The sequence below is a fragment of the Ochotona curzoniae genome, unplaced genomic scaffold (assembly GCF_017591425.1).
Source record: "Ochotona curzoniae isolate NIBS_2020 unplaced genomic scaffold, NIBS_Ocur_1.0 scaffold_4701, whole genome shotgun sequence".
NCBI classification, from domain to species: domain Eukaryota; kingdom Metazoa; phylum Chordata; class Mammalia; order Lagomorpha; family Ochotonidae; genus Ochotona; species Ochotona curzoniae.
In genome coordinates, this window is record NW_024467122.1 from 70,631,133 (window position 1) to 70,648,183 (window position 17,051).

At 52.0% G+C, this 17,051-nt stretch overlaps 1 protein-coding gene across 3 annotated transcripts in view; it reads left to right on the plus strand.

Moving 5' to 3' along the window:
* The window catches only part of SMAD3 (SMAD family member 3), a 109,162-nt gene that overhangs the window by 16,978 nt on the left and 75,133 nt on the right, over positions 1-17,051 (plus strand). Inside the window, exon 2 of one of the 3 annotated variants that reach the window (XM_040968994.1) lies at positions 4,965-4,974. The exons of the other annotated variants lie outside the window; for them this stretch is intronic. Coding sequence (XP_040824928.1) covers positions 4,965-4,974 — 10 coding nt within the window. The remainder of the gene's footprint in view (positions 1-4,964; positions 4,975-17,051) is intronic. 3 annotated transcript variants of the gene reach the window in all.

Consider the following 17,051-nt stretch of genomic DNA (forward strand, 5'->3'; position numbering starts at 1 on the left):
AACCAGTGCCCATATGGGATGCTGGTGCTTATAGGTAGGGGATTAGCCAGTTGACCCATCACGCCAGCCCCTCTACTGTTGTCTTGATACACATGGTTTTTGGGGGGGGCCAAATATAAGTTCCCATCACAGGCTCTGCCTTCAGAGATGAGCCATTCCCTTAATGATCCTAGTCAATTGCATTACAGTCATTGTTCAATCCGTTTGGTGTTTCTTGAGTTTCTTTCGTTGCTGGTGGTAGCAGTGGTGGTGGTGATGGGAAGTATGCAAATGCACTGTTGATTTGGGCAGGTGGGCAGATTCCTGCCCCCAGGGAGCCAGAGGTGGTGCAAAGGGGACTTCTTCAGCCTTGAGCTGGGAAACCTGTTCTAGGCCCCAGTTGTCTCCCCGATGGTGGTGCCTTAGAAATCTGACTTTCCATTAAAAATAAAATAAATCTTTTAAAAATGCAGGAAGGAAGGGAGCGTGTTCACAGCTTGGTTCGAAACTTTGCAGCCGACAGTCAGCTCTCTCCACAAAAAGCCAGGAGGGGGTGCGGGGGAGGAGGGGCTGGCTGCAGCCTCCCAGGCCTGCTGCTCAACAGACAGCCTTTTCATGAGGCGGCCTGGGCGTTTTGTGCCAGCGGCTTCTCCCGAGGAAGCTCAGCCAACCAGCAGGAAGGTTCTCTGGGGATGACAACTTGACCAGGAATCCTTCTGGAGAAGCGCCCTGTTAGCCTTAGCTGCTGTCAGGCTGGCCGGGGACCTGAGGCTTTGGCGCTGGAACTGTTAGAGAATGACATCTGTCCAGTTCCATGACGGTGATGCTGGTGTCAACTGTCCATCTCCAACCAGGCTGCTCCGTGGTCTTTGGGTGTGGATCTGGCTTGTTTGTGTCGGCTTTTGCGACCTTGGGGGAATCATTTGTTACCCCTAGTTCCTGGTCTCTTCTTCTATGAACCAAGAGTGCAGGATTTTAGCAGGATTTAAAAATTTGGGCCACCTTCAGCCTTCTCATTCCTACATATGCATTCAAAGAAATTGAGTCTGTTACTCATTCAGAGAGTTTCAGACTTGCTGTACTGTTCCCCTGGGGAGACTAGAGCTAGAACCTGCGGCTGAGGACTGGGTGGAAAGGGGTTTGGTTTGAGCTGAGCTGCAGCAGCTAGGACGCTTGCATCCTAACGATTCACATTTGGTTGTTGAGGTCACAGTTGGAGTTTCTGAACCGTGAATAGTCTGATGTGGGCCCAGCACGATGGCTCAGTGGCTAAATCCTTACCTTGCAAGCCCTGGGATCTCATATGGGCACCAGTTCATGTCCTGGTTGCTCCACTTCTCATCCAGCTCCCTGCTTGTGGCCTGGGAAAGCAGTCAAGGACAGCCCAAAGCCTTAGGCCTCTGCACCCATGTGGGAGACCCAGAAGAATTTCCTGGCTTTGGGTTGGCTCAGCTTTGGCTTGTGGCCACTTGAGGAATGAACCAACGAATGGAAGATCTTTCTCTCTGTCTCTTCTTCTCTTTCCAAAAAATAAATAAATGTTTAAAAAAGAATAGTCTGATGCTCGGGCTACACCTCAGACCAATGAATGAATTTCTGCAGGTGGGGCTAGGAGCAGGGTGTGAGAGATTAGCATTTTAAAAAGCTTTTTAGATGTGGGACCAAGAGGTTACAATGCCCGTTGGGAAACCTGCATCTCGTGTTGGACAGGTTGGTTCAAGTACCAACCCTGTCTCCCAATTTGAGCTTCCTGCTAATGTGAACGCTGGGAGGCAGTGATGATGGGACCCCGATTGAGGTCCTCATTTGTTGCTTAGAGACCAGCCATTGTGGGCATCTTGGGAAGTGGACCAGTAGATGGGTGCTTTCCCTATAACTTCTCCAATCTCTCACTTTAAAATGGAAACAATTTTGGCCAGGTGGACCTAGTGTGTAGCAGGCATAATGAAGATTCCCAGCTGCAGATGTGTGTGTGTGTGTGTGTGTGTGTGTGTGTGTGTGTGTGTGTGTGTGTGAAGCCACCTTCGCTGTGGCAGGTGTGTGTCCTGGCTACAGAGTGGCAGTAAATGATGGTGGCCAGAGCCAGAGGCACACCCCTTCCCTCCAACCCTGGCAAGGCAGGGTGCTCCAGGCCCTGGAAAGGAGGTTTAATCCCAGCTGCCATGTGGTTGGGAGCCCCGATTCTGTTGTATCTCTGGGGAGGGGTTCCGGTATGTTTGATGTTGTGGCATCATTTGAAGTTGATTATTTCTGCTCAGGAAATGGGGGTGGAGTGGGGGAACTGAGCAAGGGTTGAGGGTTGGGGGTGGAGCCGGAACGCACTCCGCAGGCTGTTCACCCTTCTTCCCTTGCTGTTTGCCTGAAGCCGAGAACAGCTGCATCCCACACGTGCCGGCATGGCTTCCTGGTGGGTTCCAGGAACCCCAGCCTCCCTGGCTTTGGCCGAGAGTGTCCTGCCACGTTGGCCTGGCTGTTCCTGGTTCCCTCCAGGATGTCTCTTCCTTCCATCACCTGTGGGTGGACAAGGCCACCTGGGGGAAGGGACACCTCTGTTGGGCCCTCCCATGCAGATGGAGGGTGGGCAGGTGTCTGTGGCTGCATTGCTCGGCTGAGTGCCTATCTGTATGGGATGAGTCAACGTAGGGAAGAGAAGTGTTGGTTCTGATTAGCCTTGAAGGATATCCTGCACAAAGGGGATGTGGGAGGAGCTTGTAAGGTGGCCAGGTGTGGGGTGCAGGTGGGGGACACACAGGCTGCTGCTGCTTTTGAGGTCAGTGAGTATGCAGTTCTGAGACTGAGCAAGGCCCCTGGGGAGACAGAGAGGCCCCAGGACCCTGAAGCTGGGAGGCTTACTGGAAAGTTGAAGACATACAGATCTGACCATAGCCAGGCAGAGACCTGTATGTGGTCCCTCAGTCACTGTTTGAAAGGTGCAGGGAGTAGGCCTGGCACCTCCCAGGCCAAGGTCTTGAGCGAGCAAAAGCCAGACTCACGGGATTCCCTCCATGCTGGGCACATCTTCTCCCTGCTCCCCATCCCAGTACACCTCAACTCTGGGCAGGCAGTCTTGGTAGGCACCCTGACTTCCTGGACCTTGTTTTTCTATTTTTTGTTTGTTTGTTTCCCCTCAGCTTTTCTTGCAGGGGAAGGGATAATGGGGGCCAGGGTCCTGTTTTGATTGTTGTCACCTGCTCTCCCTCCTCTCCCACTGTTCTGGTTGCAGGGCCCTTCTCTCTGGGCCCAGAGCTACTGCGCAGGGCAAGTCTGGGTGGTTCCAGTGGTCACCTGCTGCAGTAGCTATATTGCAGGTGTGGCTGGGAATGGGTCCCCATGGATCCCAATATTTGTGATCGTCCCAGAGAGTAAACGAGGTGTGTGCGCATCAGTGAGCACAGGCCCCGGGTTTGTTCCACCCAGGTTGTGGCCAAGGTTGCCGTTCCAGGTTTCACGGTCACTGGTCACAAGCTGAGTGTGACCAGAGCAGATAAGAAAGTCATGTCCAGTGCAAAGTGCATCCTTCTGGTGCGGAGTGGGGGTAGGGGGAGGTCTAGGTAGCATGTAGACAGGTGTGTGTGTGTTTTGTGTTTAAAAAAAGAGTGTGTTCTGGGCAGCATAATTTCAATTTCCAGTAAACATCTCCTCCCTTTTCACTTCACCTTTTAATTTTGTGTTTATGGTCTCTGCGCTTTGAAATTGTTTTGCCATGATGCCAGTCCTTTCTAAACTGGGCGGAGCGAGCCAGCCCTTACGAAGCCACAGTTCCCATCAGATTCTCTGTCCCCGCTTGCTGATGGATAGCTGTCATAGCCTGGAAACCCATTGCCCAGCACTCCTGACCCTGCTGTCCAACTGCAACTTGGCAGGGTGGGAACACCCTGGGGTGAGCCGCTCTCCCCTCAATGAGGTAGAGCTCACTGGTCTTGCTTCATTGAATTTGCTGCACTGGGGGAGACCAGGTAGAATGGGCAGGAGCTGGGATGGCTCCTGTGAAAGGTGTCAGAGAGGGTGAGGACTGTGGAAGAGGGAGGGAAGTGAGCCAGGCTTGGGCAGAGAAGGCTGCTTAAGCAGCCAAGTGTCGTGTTGCAGTCCCACCGCTGTGTCTGAGCTGTCCTGGGGTAAGAGGGGAGCAGTGGGGTGGCCTTGGTCAGGGTGACCTTTCTTTGGACAGAACAGCCAAGGGGGAGGGGCCATGAGCCGAGGGGGAGCTGCCTGATACGCTGTTGGATGTAAAGTGAGCTGTCCCCGGTGTGTGCTGCTGCGACAGGTGTCTTGGGTGTAGTCAGCTTTTCTCTGAGGGCTGCTCTGGGCTCTGAATTCTGAGGAAGCCAGGCCAGAAGACCACAGAAGGCTGAAAGAGGCACCCTGAAACCCCACACTCATGCCTGGGCCCACTCTGCCGCCAGTCCACCCTTGCTTCCTTACTGAAGTGTGTTTGTATGTGTGTGTGCACCAAGCTACCCTTTGCTTGTTTCATTTCTCCTTGAGCCGCTTGGTGATTTTTTTTTAATACCAGGGAAAGAAGCCAAATTTCCTTGCAACTGTGCCACCCCTTATCTTCCTTATCTCTCAGCAGAATGATACACAATCTAAGAGGAATTAAACATGGAACTATAAGTTGGTGTGGTGATAAAGATGCTACTTGGGCCGCCTAAATCCTATTCCGAATCTTAGCTTTGCTCTGTTTCTTTACATTTCAAATATAAATGTTCAGTTATTTTCATTCAAGGAGCTTGAAATCCATGTTTTCCATGGGCTTTTAAGGGGACTTCTCACACTTTGCAGTGTAGACTATAGCATTTTATAGTAGCCCTGGCTAGGGACAGGGAAAGTGGTAGGCTCCTCACTTTATGGGTGACCTGGGATGGTTTATCATTAGTGGAGGAAGATTCCACAGGGTGTGTGCATGTATCAGAAAATAAAGGCCTTTTTCAGCTGCTGGTACCACTGTGAGCTTTGCTTTATACAGCACTTTACAGTTTATGAAGTACCTGCCCTGTGGCTGGTGCCATGGCCCGGTGGGTTAAACTGCTACCTGAAATGCCGACATTCTGTATGTGGTTTGAGCCTCTGCTGCTCCGTCTCCTATCCAGTTCCCTGCTGGTACTCTGGGAAAGCCATGGGAGATGGCCCAAGTGCTGGGACCCCTACTACCCATGTGGGAGACCCTGATGGAGTTATGGACTTCTGCTCATTTTAGCCATTTGAGGAGTGAATGAGTCAATGGAAGATCCTTTTTTTTTTCTTTTGTCTTTCAAATACTTAAAACTTTGAAAGCAAAGCTGCTTCCCATGTTGATCCCATCTCATCTCTGTGAGGATCTTTGAAAAGAGGGGCTTCTCTCTGAGAGCCAGTGGAGACCTGGAGGGGTGGAGGGACCCAGCCCACAATGGGGAGGCTGTGGACGGGGAGGCCAGAGGGGTGTGGAGTGGCTTTGGGGTTAACCAGCAATGGCTGGCTGGGACTAGGAGGAGGCGTCGAGGTTTATTGTCCCCTGAGTGCGACTTCTTCCCATGGCTGGCCCGGACCTGCTCTGCCCTGTGTGCCAGCCTGCCTTGCTGTGCTTAGGGCTGGGGTCACAGTGTGCCCAGATAAACTGAAGCAGCCAGAAATGAGGGTGCCCCCCTCTTGCTCCTAGCAATGTGGTGGTTGGGGCATCTTGAAGAATTCAGCATGTGGAATCTTCATGTCTCTCCAGATGCCTAGAGTCAAACTTCATCTCACACACACACACACACACAGACACACACACACACACACACACACACAGACACACACACAAAATCAACTTTGAAAGCAGTGGGCACATCAGTGATGCTTGGTCCACACACCTCAACTTTTTTAACCTCAGTTCAGGAATCTGTGTCTTGTTTAGAAGCTCTGAAGGGGGGGAGGGTGGTCCCTGCCATCGTGTGGGTCATATCTCTGTTACTCCTCTGTGCAACCTTAACAGGTGGGGAAATGGGCCCTGACAGGTGCAGCAGCTTGCTCATGTTCCTGCAATGAGGTGGTAGCAAAGCCAGGGTTTTTGCTTGTGACTTTGCATCACTCTGGGGTACTGTTTCCTGCTCACCAGTGGCCTGGACACTGGCTGACCCCTAGGGACTTATGTGTGAGACCATGATGAGCATTCCTCGGAGAGAGGCGCTGGGGTGGCGGAAGGGGGCAGTGGTGAAAAGTACAATGGAACCCCTAGAGATTGACCTAATTTTCCAGATGTGCTTGATGGTGAGTGTGGCACAGAAGCTGGGCTGTTCTACTTGTAGTCTTTGCAGCTCCTGTAAGCCCTGGGGACTTTCTCCTCATCTGCCACCCCAGCCTCCCTACTTCCTTGGGGAATTTCAGTTAGTCAAGACTGGTGTTGGTTTGAAAGTAACCCAGGGCAGGCCCAGTGCCAATGGCTTAATAATCCTCCCCTTACAAGTGCTAGGATCCCGTATGGGTGCCAGTTCATGTGCTGGCTGTTCCACTTCCCATCCAGCTTCCTGCTTGTGGTCTGGAAAAGCAGTCGAGTACAGCCCACAGCCTTGGGAGCCTATACCCACATGGGAGGCCTGGAAGAAACTCCTGGCTCCTGTCTCCTGGCTTAGTATTGGTTCAGCTCTGGCCATGGCAGCCATTTGGGGAATGAATCCTCAGATGGAGGATCTTTCTGTCTCTCCTTCTCTCTATAAATCTGCCTTTTCAACAAAAAGTTAAAAAAAATTTTTTTTTTTTGTTTAAGTAACTGATGACATTGTGGTCAAGCTCCTATGACCTTTGCTTCAGCTGGAGCATATGGCTACTTGGCTGCAGATTCAATGTCATGATCCTGGGAGCTGTTAGGGTTTAAGGGTAGAAATCCGATCCCATGCATTGTACCGTGACCATCTGGGCTCATGGGGGCTATCTCTTGGGATCCTAACTGTGCTCTTAGGAGAGAGGAAAATCCCTCATGAAAGGATAGTGAGCTGAGTTGCCATCTTCCTCTTCTTCCCTGGCACCCAGTGCTGCTGCCACGATGCTTGGCAAATGTGGTGGGATAGAAAGCTCTTGTCCTTCATACTTCCTGTTGCCCTGTAGGACCTGTGTCCACCACAGTCTACAGCACCCCCAACCCTCCGCCACAGGATGGCTTGACTGTGTGGTTTCCAGCCTGGAGGCTGACTGTGGCTCTGGGTACCCCACACACAGGCCTTGCAGTGACACACTATGTGACCTCTCCCACCAGTGACTCACCCGGTACTTTCAGGGGGAACTGTTGGTGTCTCTGTGGCTGAGGCCATGGTTTCTCCAAAACAAGGGGTTTTTAGAAATGAAAGTGCAGGGGTTGGAGCCCTGAGATTTGTTGTCATGGATGTGTGGCCCCTAAGGCTGCACATCTTTGCTCTACCAAATGGTACTTGCTCTCTGTAGGAAATGGCTAGTAATAACCGGCCCTCTTTTCTCATGGGCTTTCAGGAGGAAGAACCATTTTATTGTTTTTCTGCATTGCCTTTTAGAAGGGTATGTTTCTATCAGAGTCCAGGCAGGGTAGTGTGCAATATGGAAGATTTGCCATGGAGGGAATTTAATCCGGGGTCTTGGTGACTGCACAGGAGAGAGCTGCTGAGAAGCCCAGCATGGGGAGGCAAGGTGACCCAGGCCTCAGCATGAAGCCATGGCCCTTTCGGACTGGGAACACAGAGAGCAGAGGCAGTGGTTCTCAGGAGCTCCGGTCGCGGTCACCGTGCCCCTGTCTACAACAGGTGCACTCGCTTCTGCACTCGCTTCTGCACGTTGCAGCGCCATGGAGAAGGCAAAGGGATTAGCCCCTGGTAGGATGTCCTCCAGCCCCCCACTGTCCCAGGAGTGCTTCCTCTGAATGGGCTGTGCCAAGTTTATGGCTAGCCCTCTAGCATGCAGAGGACGGATCCCAGAAAGGTGAGGGCTGGGTTGTGAGTCCCCTTGGACCTGGCTATTGCTGGGAGACTTGATACTGTAATGAGCATGGTCCCCTGCTCTTCAATACGGCCTTCCTTCTTTTATCAGATGGGTTGTACCATCCTTAACACTTCCCCAGTGCTTATCAACCAGAGCAATGTGAAAGATAGAAGAGGCACCAGGGCTGTGTGCCTCAGGGGTGCGCCTCACCCTTGCTGTTCTCATAGTGGTGGGATTCTTTGCTCTCTGTGAGCACAGCTGAAATGTTGGCCCGTGAGGCTTGTACGAGTAGCTACAGTTCTGGAGACCACATTCCCTGCATGCCGCCTTGTCTCCTGGAGCCATAGGAAGTGGCCCCCTGTGCAGGTACCTAAGGGGTGGCATCTGAAACTCTTGCTGAGTACTGGGGGTGGGGTTTCCGCAGCCCCACTAGCCCTCCCTGCTGCTGTTATTATTCATGGTCCAGGACTGACCTTGTAGTGACCGCAGTCTGGTCACTCCTCATGTGGCCTCTGGGTGGAGGGGAAGAGCCTATTGTTTTGGAGCCGGGCTCCCTGGTGTCCCATACTGGCTATGTGTTCCCAGCATTACTACTTCCCTCTGAGCCCTACTTCTCTCCGTCTCTAAAGCCTGCACTATGCATCACCAGGACTGGGTGACTGCCTTGGTGGGTCTTTAGGGCCCATGCCCACAGGTGCCCAGCGTCAACCCTACCGTCTGTCATCCTGCTCATAGTACTGGGGGGCACTTTGCTCATGCTTTTCAGTCAAAGCAGGCATCACCCAGTGAGCTTGCAAGGCAGGAGTCTGCTGAGGTATATCCGAGGTGCAGGGAGTTGAAGAGGGGGGATTTGAGCGAATGCCAGGGACCCCCACGTCCTGAACCACCTGCAGAGCTGCTGCAGGAAGGATGAGCCCTGCTGCTGGAGGAAGTGGCTGCATTCCCGTACTCTCCTTGGGAGGGCCAGGCCACCTGCTGCCCATCTGTGGGCTTCTCTGAGCATGACCCATGTCATGGCTGGCCTCATTTGGTGCCTTCCCTGGTTAATGGCTGAGGAAGCCAAGGTTCCGAGTAGGCAAATGTTTTACCCAGGGTGTTGCAGAGCAGGTTTTGGAACCCCAGCTCTGGGGCTTCTGCCCTGATCCTGCCATACTGCCAGCCACCGCCTGTCCTGTGGAAGGGTACTCAGGCTAGGCCTGAGACCTCCTGGGGTGGCCTGTGGGCGGGACTGGACAGAGGGACAGGCTAAGCTGGGAGGTAACTCTGGGCCAAGCGTCCCAACCACTCCCATTCACTTTGCGTTCAGGTCATTGGGCGCTGTCCCACCCAGCAGTTGCTCCTGGGGAGGGCTGAGGGCGTTTACCTGGCCCATGTCTGAGGCCGACTCAGCACAGAGCAATCTTGCCACTCTGGCCCTGCTCAAAATTGTTACCCTCGGGGAGGAGAAGGCAGGGCAGGGCAGGGCAGGGCAGTGCAGGGCAGAGCAGGTGTGATAACTTGGGGCCTGCCTAAGCAGGTCCTAATGACTACAAATAGCCATGTTAGAGAAAGGGCTGGAGCGTTGAGCTTAATGCATAGATGTGAGTTTTGATGTAGCCAGGGACTGAGGAGGCGCATGGTTACCCAAGTTCTGTGGGGGCTGTGTGGACTATGGCAGGGATGTGGTCCCTTGCACTTGACTTGTCACTTGATTGCACCTGTGCTTTTGCAATCAGAATCTGTCTTAAGTATCCTTGAAGGTGTTTTTTTTTTTTTTTTTTTTTAACTCATTTATTTGATAGGCAAAGAAAGAGAGGGAGGGAGTGACAGAGATAGTCCATGCAGTAGTTCACTATCTAACTGGTTACAACAGCTGGAGCTGGGCTGGTTTGAAGCCAGGAACCAGGAGTTTCTTTGGGTCTCCCAAATGGCTGCAGGAGCCCCAACACTTAGGCCATTCTCTGCTGCTTTCGTAGGTCCATTAGCATGGTGCTGTATTGGAAGTGGAGCAATAAGGATTCAAACTGGTATCCACAATGCCTTCTCTGCCATCCTGTTTTTTTTTTTTTTTTTGTTCCCCAAGATTTGCTTTGTTGTTTGGAAGGCAGATTTACACAGAGAAGGAAAGACGGAGAAAAAGATCTTCCAGCTACTGATTCATTCTCCAAATGACTGCAATGGCCAGAGTTGGGATGTCCCAAGCTGGGAGCCAGGAGTTTCTTCAGGGTGTCTCACATGCATGCAGGTACTCAAGGCCTTGGGTCATCTTCTGCCGGTTTCCCAGGCTTCAGATAGGGAGCTGGCTTGGAAGGAGAGCAGTGGGGCTAGAATTGGTGCCCATATAAGGTACTGATGCTGCAGGCAGAGGCTTAGGCTTTTATGCCATGGTGCTGGGCATCTTGTAAATCTTAATGGAATCTTTGAACTGGTGCATCATGATGGAGGTCCAGCAAAAGAGGGGAGTGTGTGTGTCACTGGAGGGATGTGAGGGGCGTATGTATCTGTGGGTCTTTCCATCTGGTCTGCAGCACCCGGTGACCATAGAACTCTATTGAATCCTTGCTGTGTGGGCTGCATGGCCAGAGTCAGAGAGAGTAGGAGATGGCAGAGCTATGAGTAGCTCAGCAGGAGCCATGGCTGCTTTTTCTATTAGAAGTAGAACTTGTCCTGGGTGCAGGAAAAAGGTGCTGGTTTTCTCAGGGGTGGCAGTGACCCGGCCAGCCCAGACTCTGTTTTTCCTGCTCCTGTTGCTTATTGCTGTGGACCAACCCCCTAGGCTGAAGTGAAATGGAAGGCAAAACATGGCAGGCCACTTTCCTTTGGCATCCTCCTTGTGCATCAGGGCACAGCAGGTGGAGCGTGTTGGTAGAACATGTGTGTGTCCAGGTGTGAAGCGCCAAAAACTGGGGATCGCATGAAGTTTCTTTGGCTGTCACAGACAACAAGTCCGTGTCCGAACTGCAAGATAGAATTTCTGCAGTGAAGGCGAGTCTGCATGCCACTCAAATGCTCCTAAGTTTGCCCTGATTGGCATCTTGCCATCTAAGCATGAACAGTATGATTCATGCAACTCATTTTAAAACTGAAGATTTAGTCTGCTCTGAATTATACTCGGTAATGCTGTCATAAGAGAGAGGCTGTGGGAGGAAGGAATGAAGCTTTCTATTTTAGTGGCAAAAGTGAGTCTCCTCCCCTACTGCCTGCATGAGGATCCGTGCGAATGTGAGCTGTGGGCCTCATACATGGTGTAGCTAGCCCTGGCTGGTATCCTAGACCCATATAGGCTCCAGTTTAAGTCCCGACTGCCCCATACACTGCTCATCCACTTCCATGTTTATGGACTGAAAAAGCAGCAGAAGCTGGTTCAGATCCCATGTGGAAGAGCTGGAAGAAGCTTCTGGCTCCTGGCTTCAGACCAGCCTAGCTCTGGTCATTGCAGCCATTTGGAGAGTGAACCAATGGATGGAAGATCTCTCTGTGTCTTTCCTTTTCTCTGTTTCTTTCAAACAACAACAACAAACTTTAAAAGAAAAAGCAAAAAAGGAAGGCAGGAGAGAGAAGGAGAATGCAAAGCAGCCAAGTTTGGAATGGTCCCCTGTGTGGGACCACAGGAAGAGGTGCAGCCTGGCCTGTGGTCGCTGAGCATGCGTCAGGCTCTGGGAGGGGAAAGGCCCTGACTTGAGGAGGCTGCGGCTGGGGTCCCCCCTCCCTCTGCCACCACCCCAGCACCAGTAGCTTCCTACTGCCTGGCTAACAGCTGGACCGCACGGAGGCCAACCACGGAGGCCACGGGAGGGCCGGCCTACTCATTTCAAGGGTGGGGCTGTAGCTTTCTCCTGCCACAGAGAGCTAATTAAAGAAAACAGCCTTTGGGAGTTGGGAGGGGACTGCCCACAGAGTCCTCAGGGTGGGTGACCTTGACCACGGTGGCCTCCACAGCTCCTGGAGGCCAGGTGGACATGGGTACCCTGGCTCCCACACACCCGCAGCAGAGCAGAGATGGAAACAGGATGGAGTATGACCTGGCTTGGCCTGCTGGTAAGAGAGGACAAACTCGGTCCTGCATGGGGCTGATGGGGCAGTAGTGCAGGCAACCCAGGAGGGCAGACCATGTGTGCTGTGCGGGGACTTGGGCCACAGACTGGACAGAGCCTGGGTCCTGGGAGCTCTGGGAACCACAGAGGGCTTTCTCCTCGCCAGAGCTCTGTCCTTTTTGTTCTTCCTCCAGTCTCTGGACCAGTGGTGGTGACTTCTGCACTAACCCAGGGTAAGCTGACCCACATAGAAGTGGCTGTTCTTGCTCAAGGTCACAGAGCAGAGAAACAAAGTAAAGACCCTGGCCATTTGTCTCTTGATGGAGCTAATAACACAGAGCCAGCAGCTGTTCCCTAGGGTCTTGTCCCTGTCTGGTCCCATGGAACCAAGGTTCACCTGGAAGAGCCAAGCCTGCCATGACAGGTAGGCTTGTATTGATGAACCATAGAGGGTGTTGATTGAATCTGGTTTGAAGAGCATCTACCTGTTGAGGAGCCTCTTAGGAAATGCAGAATTGCACCTGTAATTTTCTTCCACTAGGTAAATAGGGGTCTTATTGTTTGCATAACTTATCTTGCATACAAGTGGTGATGGCTCATTCCTCAGGGGTGTGCGCGTGCGCACACACACACACATATATACAGTAGAAGGTGTGTTAAATCAGGTGCTGAAAGCCAGCACTTGGAGGTGCCTGAGGCCATTGAGGTCTAAGTTAGGTGCTAAATTAGAACTAAAGCTAATTGAACTCTGTCTTAATCTGGATCATCTCATTTTTTTAAAAATAAGATTTCTTCTTATTGAGAAGGCAGATTTGAACGAGAGGAAAGACAGAAAAATCTTTCATCCACTGGTCCGCTCTCCACCTGGCCACAATGGCCAGAGTTTGGCTGACCTGAAGCCAGGAACCAGGAGCTCTCTCCAGTTCTCCCACATGGGTGCAGGATCCCAAGGCTTTGGACCATCCTCTACTGCTTTCCCAGGGCACAAGCAGGGAGCTGGATAGGAAGTGGAGCAATTGGAATATGAACCAGCACCCATTTGGGATGTTGGCACTTCCAGGGGGAGGATTAGCCCATTGGATCATTGTGTTGTCCCCTGGATAATAATCTTATTTAGCCCTAACAAGTTAATAGTACTGAGGTCTGTGAATGGTTTACTCCTCAGTTAATCCAAAACCCATTCCCCCTGTCTGGGGTGGGGAGAAGTTTCTCAGCCAAAACCAGGATGACTCTTGAAAACATTTTGCTAAGTGACAGAAACCAAGCTCACGAGGCTGTATGTCCCATGGCTCCATGTACACAATGCCTGGAACCGGCAGGTGCATGGCGGGATGTGTGTGTTGTTAGGCTTGAGGAAGGAGAGCAGAGCAGGACTACCTGTCTGATGGCTGCAGGGTTGACTAGCTGCAGGTTTGTGAATGTGCTGGCATGAGTGGTGGTGGGAGAGGTACGACACTGAATGAACTGGGACTGGTGAATGGTACCAACTGTGCCAGTGGCTGAAGGGATGGATTTTTGGCTGTAACCTCTGGAACTGGACCAATCCAAAACTGGGAGCCAGGAGTTTCTTCTGGGTCTCCCATGTGGGTCAGAGGCCTAAGGACTTGGATCATCCTTCACTGCTTTTCCAGTCCATTATTAGCAGGGAGCGGGACTGGAAGTGGAGCAGCTGGGATTTGAACTGGTGCCTGTAAGGTGTGTGGTACAACAGGTGGAGGCTGAACTTGCTAGGCCATGGCACCAGCCCTGCTGAGTGTGTTATATCATAATACATATTAGCATGTGTATTTCTCTAGTGTCCCTCCTTGGCCAGCTTGGTCTCATAGCTTTCTGTGAGGGAGAGCGAGTTGGAAAGGATTGATGCCCCGTGGCTGAGGATTTTGTAATCCTGCCTCTCCAGTTTTGAGGAATCAGGCCCAGAGAGAGCTAGGGCCTTGGCTAAGAGTGCAGAGCCACGCCCCAGAGTTGAGATTTGGATTTTAGCGTCTTCATTTGGGGGGAAAAGATGAACTTTTGGCTCCTTCTTGTTGCCGGGACTTGTAGGTAGCAGAGCGTCAGATGTGGGTGTTTGCTGCTTCCCTTGGGGACTTGGAGGTGCCTTGTGTCACACTTGGTAGCACATGGACTTGGGAGGCTCTGGAACTCTGTAACAGCAGGAAGAGAGGACCTGGGCTGTGTCCCTGTGTCCACCACCAATCCCTCAGGCCATTCAATGACAAGGAACCAAGTAAGAGTTGGTATGTGCATTCCATGTTTGATGGGTGACCTGCCATGTGACACTGCTGCTGCTTCTCTTTTTGACTGTGAACATCTGACATGACAGGAAATAAGACATTTTCCAGTACTGAATTTGTGCTCAGTACACTCTCAGCTACCCCATCCCCCACTCCCCCAGTCCCCAGCCCCAGTACGGGGTAAATGAAGTTGTAGCTTATGAGAAGTGTTTGTGTGGGAGTCAGTGGGCTGTGTGAATGCTTGCATGTCAGAAAAAGGCTTCCAGTGTAGCAAGCCCCAGCTCTGCCCACCTCTGGCTATGTTGTGCAGGCACTACTTTCTCTTTCAAGTTCAGGTGTAGTACAAGGTCCTGGTTGTTGGTATTACACAAAGGTACTTCTAAAGGCGTGTGGGAAATGGTAGTAAAGGGTAAGTTTATTTCGATGCAAATTTTTTTAAATTATGCACATAACTTTTTTCTAGTGCACATTTTTTCCCCTTAGTTTTGGAAGGTGCCGGTATGCATGGATTGCAACAGATCCTTGCAACAAAGTGAATTTTTCATCCCATGCCCATGAACTTTTGGAAAATGTAATTTTGACTTTATTTGAGAGGCACAGAGAGAGAGATCTTCTACCCCTTGGCTAACTCCCCTAAAATGCCCACCGACAGGCAGGGCTGACCCAGGCTGAAGGCAAGAGCCCAGAGCTGCATCCTGGCCTGAGCTGAGCTGATCTGAAGCCAAGAACTAGGAGCTCCTTCTGGGTCTGCCACATGGATACAACATCCCAAAGCTTTAAGCCACTTTCTACTGCTTTCCCAGGCTGCAAGCAGGAAGCTGGATGGGAAGTGGAGCAGCTGGGACAGGAACCAGTGCCCATATGGAATGCCAGCGCTTGGAGGTGGAGGATTAGTCAGTTGAACCAATGCACCATCCCCTGGAACACATTTTTACCTCTGCTTTCTAAGGAGCCTGGGCCCAGGGTGAGGGGTGGAGAGACCAGAACTCGACCTGTTGCGAGTCTTCATTCCCAGGGGACAGAGCTTGCTCTGTGGCTGATCTTCATTCCTAGCTGCCTGGAAGGTGAGTGTGTTGAGCGTGAGGGTCATTGACCCCAGGAATCCCTTGGGGCCCTGCCCTGCCCTGCTATTCAAATCAATCTTAGGGGAAGTGCTTGTGTGTGTGTGTGTGAGAGAGAGAGAGAGAGAGAGAGAGAGAGAGAGTGTGTGTGTGTGTGTCTGTGTGTGTGTGTTGGGGTGGGCATATGTGTGCCTTTGTGTTGAGTGGTATGAGTCAGACCTAACCGCCGTTGCTTCCCTTGTGAAACTTGTTCTGTTCACACACATACACAGCAGTCATGCACTTGTTCAGAAATGTGTGAAAACCACTTAAAATGTGAGAAATGTGGCCCTTTTGACAGCATGCCTTCCACCCACCTTTTCTTGGATTCATCAAAATACTCAGCTCCTCCCTTGTCTGTGGGAATCTTGTGTCTACCTGAGGAGCTGGTCTAGCCGGTGCAGGTTGGTCACTTGTAGACAGACAGACAGACAGACAAGGAGGTGGTTGGAGCTGCGAGTAGTGGGAACATACCTCTGGGATTCTGGACTTCTCAAGGGTGTGATCTGGAAGGTGCTGGGGGTGCCTGGACTTGGCGCATCTGTGCAGAAAGGACTGTTGTTTTGCCCGGTGTGGGAAGGTCTCCAGCACTGTCCATGGCCTTCTTTGTGTGTGTGCACTTTTTAAGATTTATTTATTCAATAGTGAAGGATCAGAGGGAGAGAGTTTTTCCATCCACTAGTTTACTCCCTAAATGGCCACAACAGCCAGGGCTGGACAAGATCAACGTCGTTAGCTGACTCTGTCCTGGTCTCCCACATGGGTGGAAGGGCCAAAGTACCTGGGCAATCTTTTGCTGCATTCCAGGTACATTAGCAGGAAGTTGGATTAGAAGTAGAGCTGGACTTGAATTGGCACTCTGATGTAGACTTTGGGGTGTGACTCACAAGCAGCAACCTGAGCTGTTGCTCCCCTCCCCTCGTGGGCCCGCTACTCCATCCAGGAGCGGCTCATTCTTCCTTCTCCCTTACCCATGTTACCCAACAACCCCTGTGTGTTTGTGCCTGCCCTTATTTCCCTGAATGCTCCTTAGACCCTTCTCTGCCCTGTCGTCTTTCAGACCCAGGTGGGCCCTGTGACTACTCTGGCTCACTCTGACCACAGTCCCCTTTGGTCACATTGCTTCCTGCCACTGGCCTGTATCATGTGTCCAGACCAATAGTCAAGTCAGTTTGGCCCCTCTCCCTAGCACATAGGGTCATGTGAAGTCTCTGAACTTGAACCTGTTCTTTATGGCTGCAGAGCAGGCACACAGCCTCCTTACATCCCACACAATGGGGACTGTTGGACCCTGTGGATGACAGGGAAGCCACGTGTCCTTGGGGGATGTGGTGACACTTAGGGGCACCCAGGCCATCTGTGACTCTACCACATGGGGATGCTGGACCTACTGTGGGCATCCAGACCTGAGCCAAGAGCTGCGAGGAGTCTGGGAGCCCCTTGTTTTGCCTGCCTGGGCCTCAGCTTCCAGCTGCAATGCTGGTGGCCTGTGTAGCTGTGTGACTGCACCTGTGCTCACACCCCTTCGCTGAGGGGTGGAGTTCTGTGGGGATAAGGTGATAGGGAGGGGGTCAGAGTGAGGGTGGCTGGAACCACTGATGCACTAGAGCAGTGATGATGTCACTGTGGGTGGCACTGATGTGATGGGGGCCTTGCTCAATGTGGACACAGTTGGTTTGCTGGCTGGGCTGCGCTGACGTTATGGTTTATGAGAATGGAGTCACTTCCCTGAGGGTGCTGGGGCTGCACAGGAGGGGGACAGGAAACCTGGGGGAAGGAAAGGGACCAGGATTGAGAGCGAGGGGCGCGTTTAGGCGCGTCAGGCG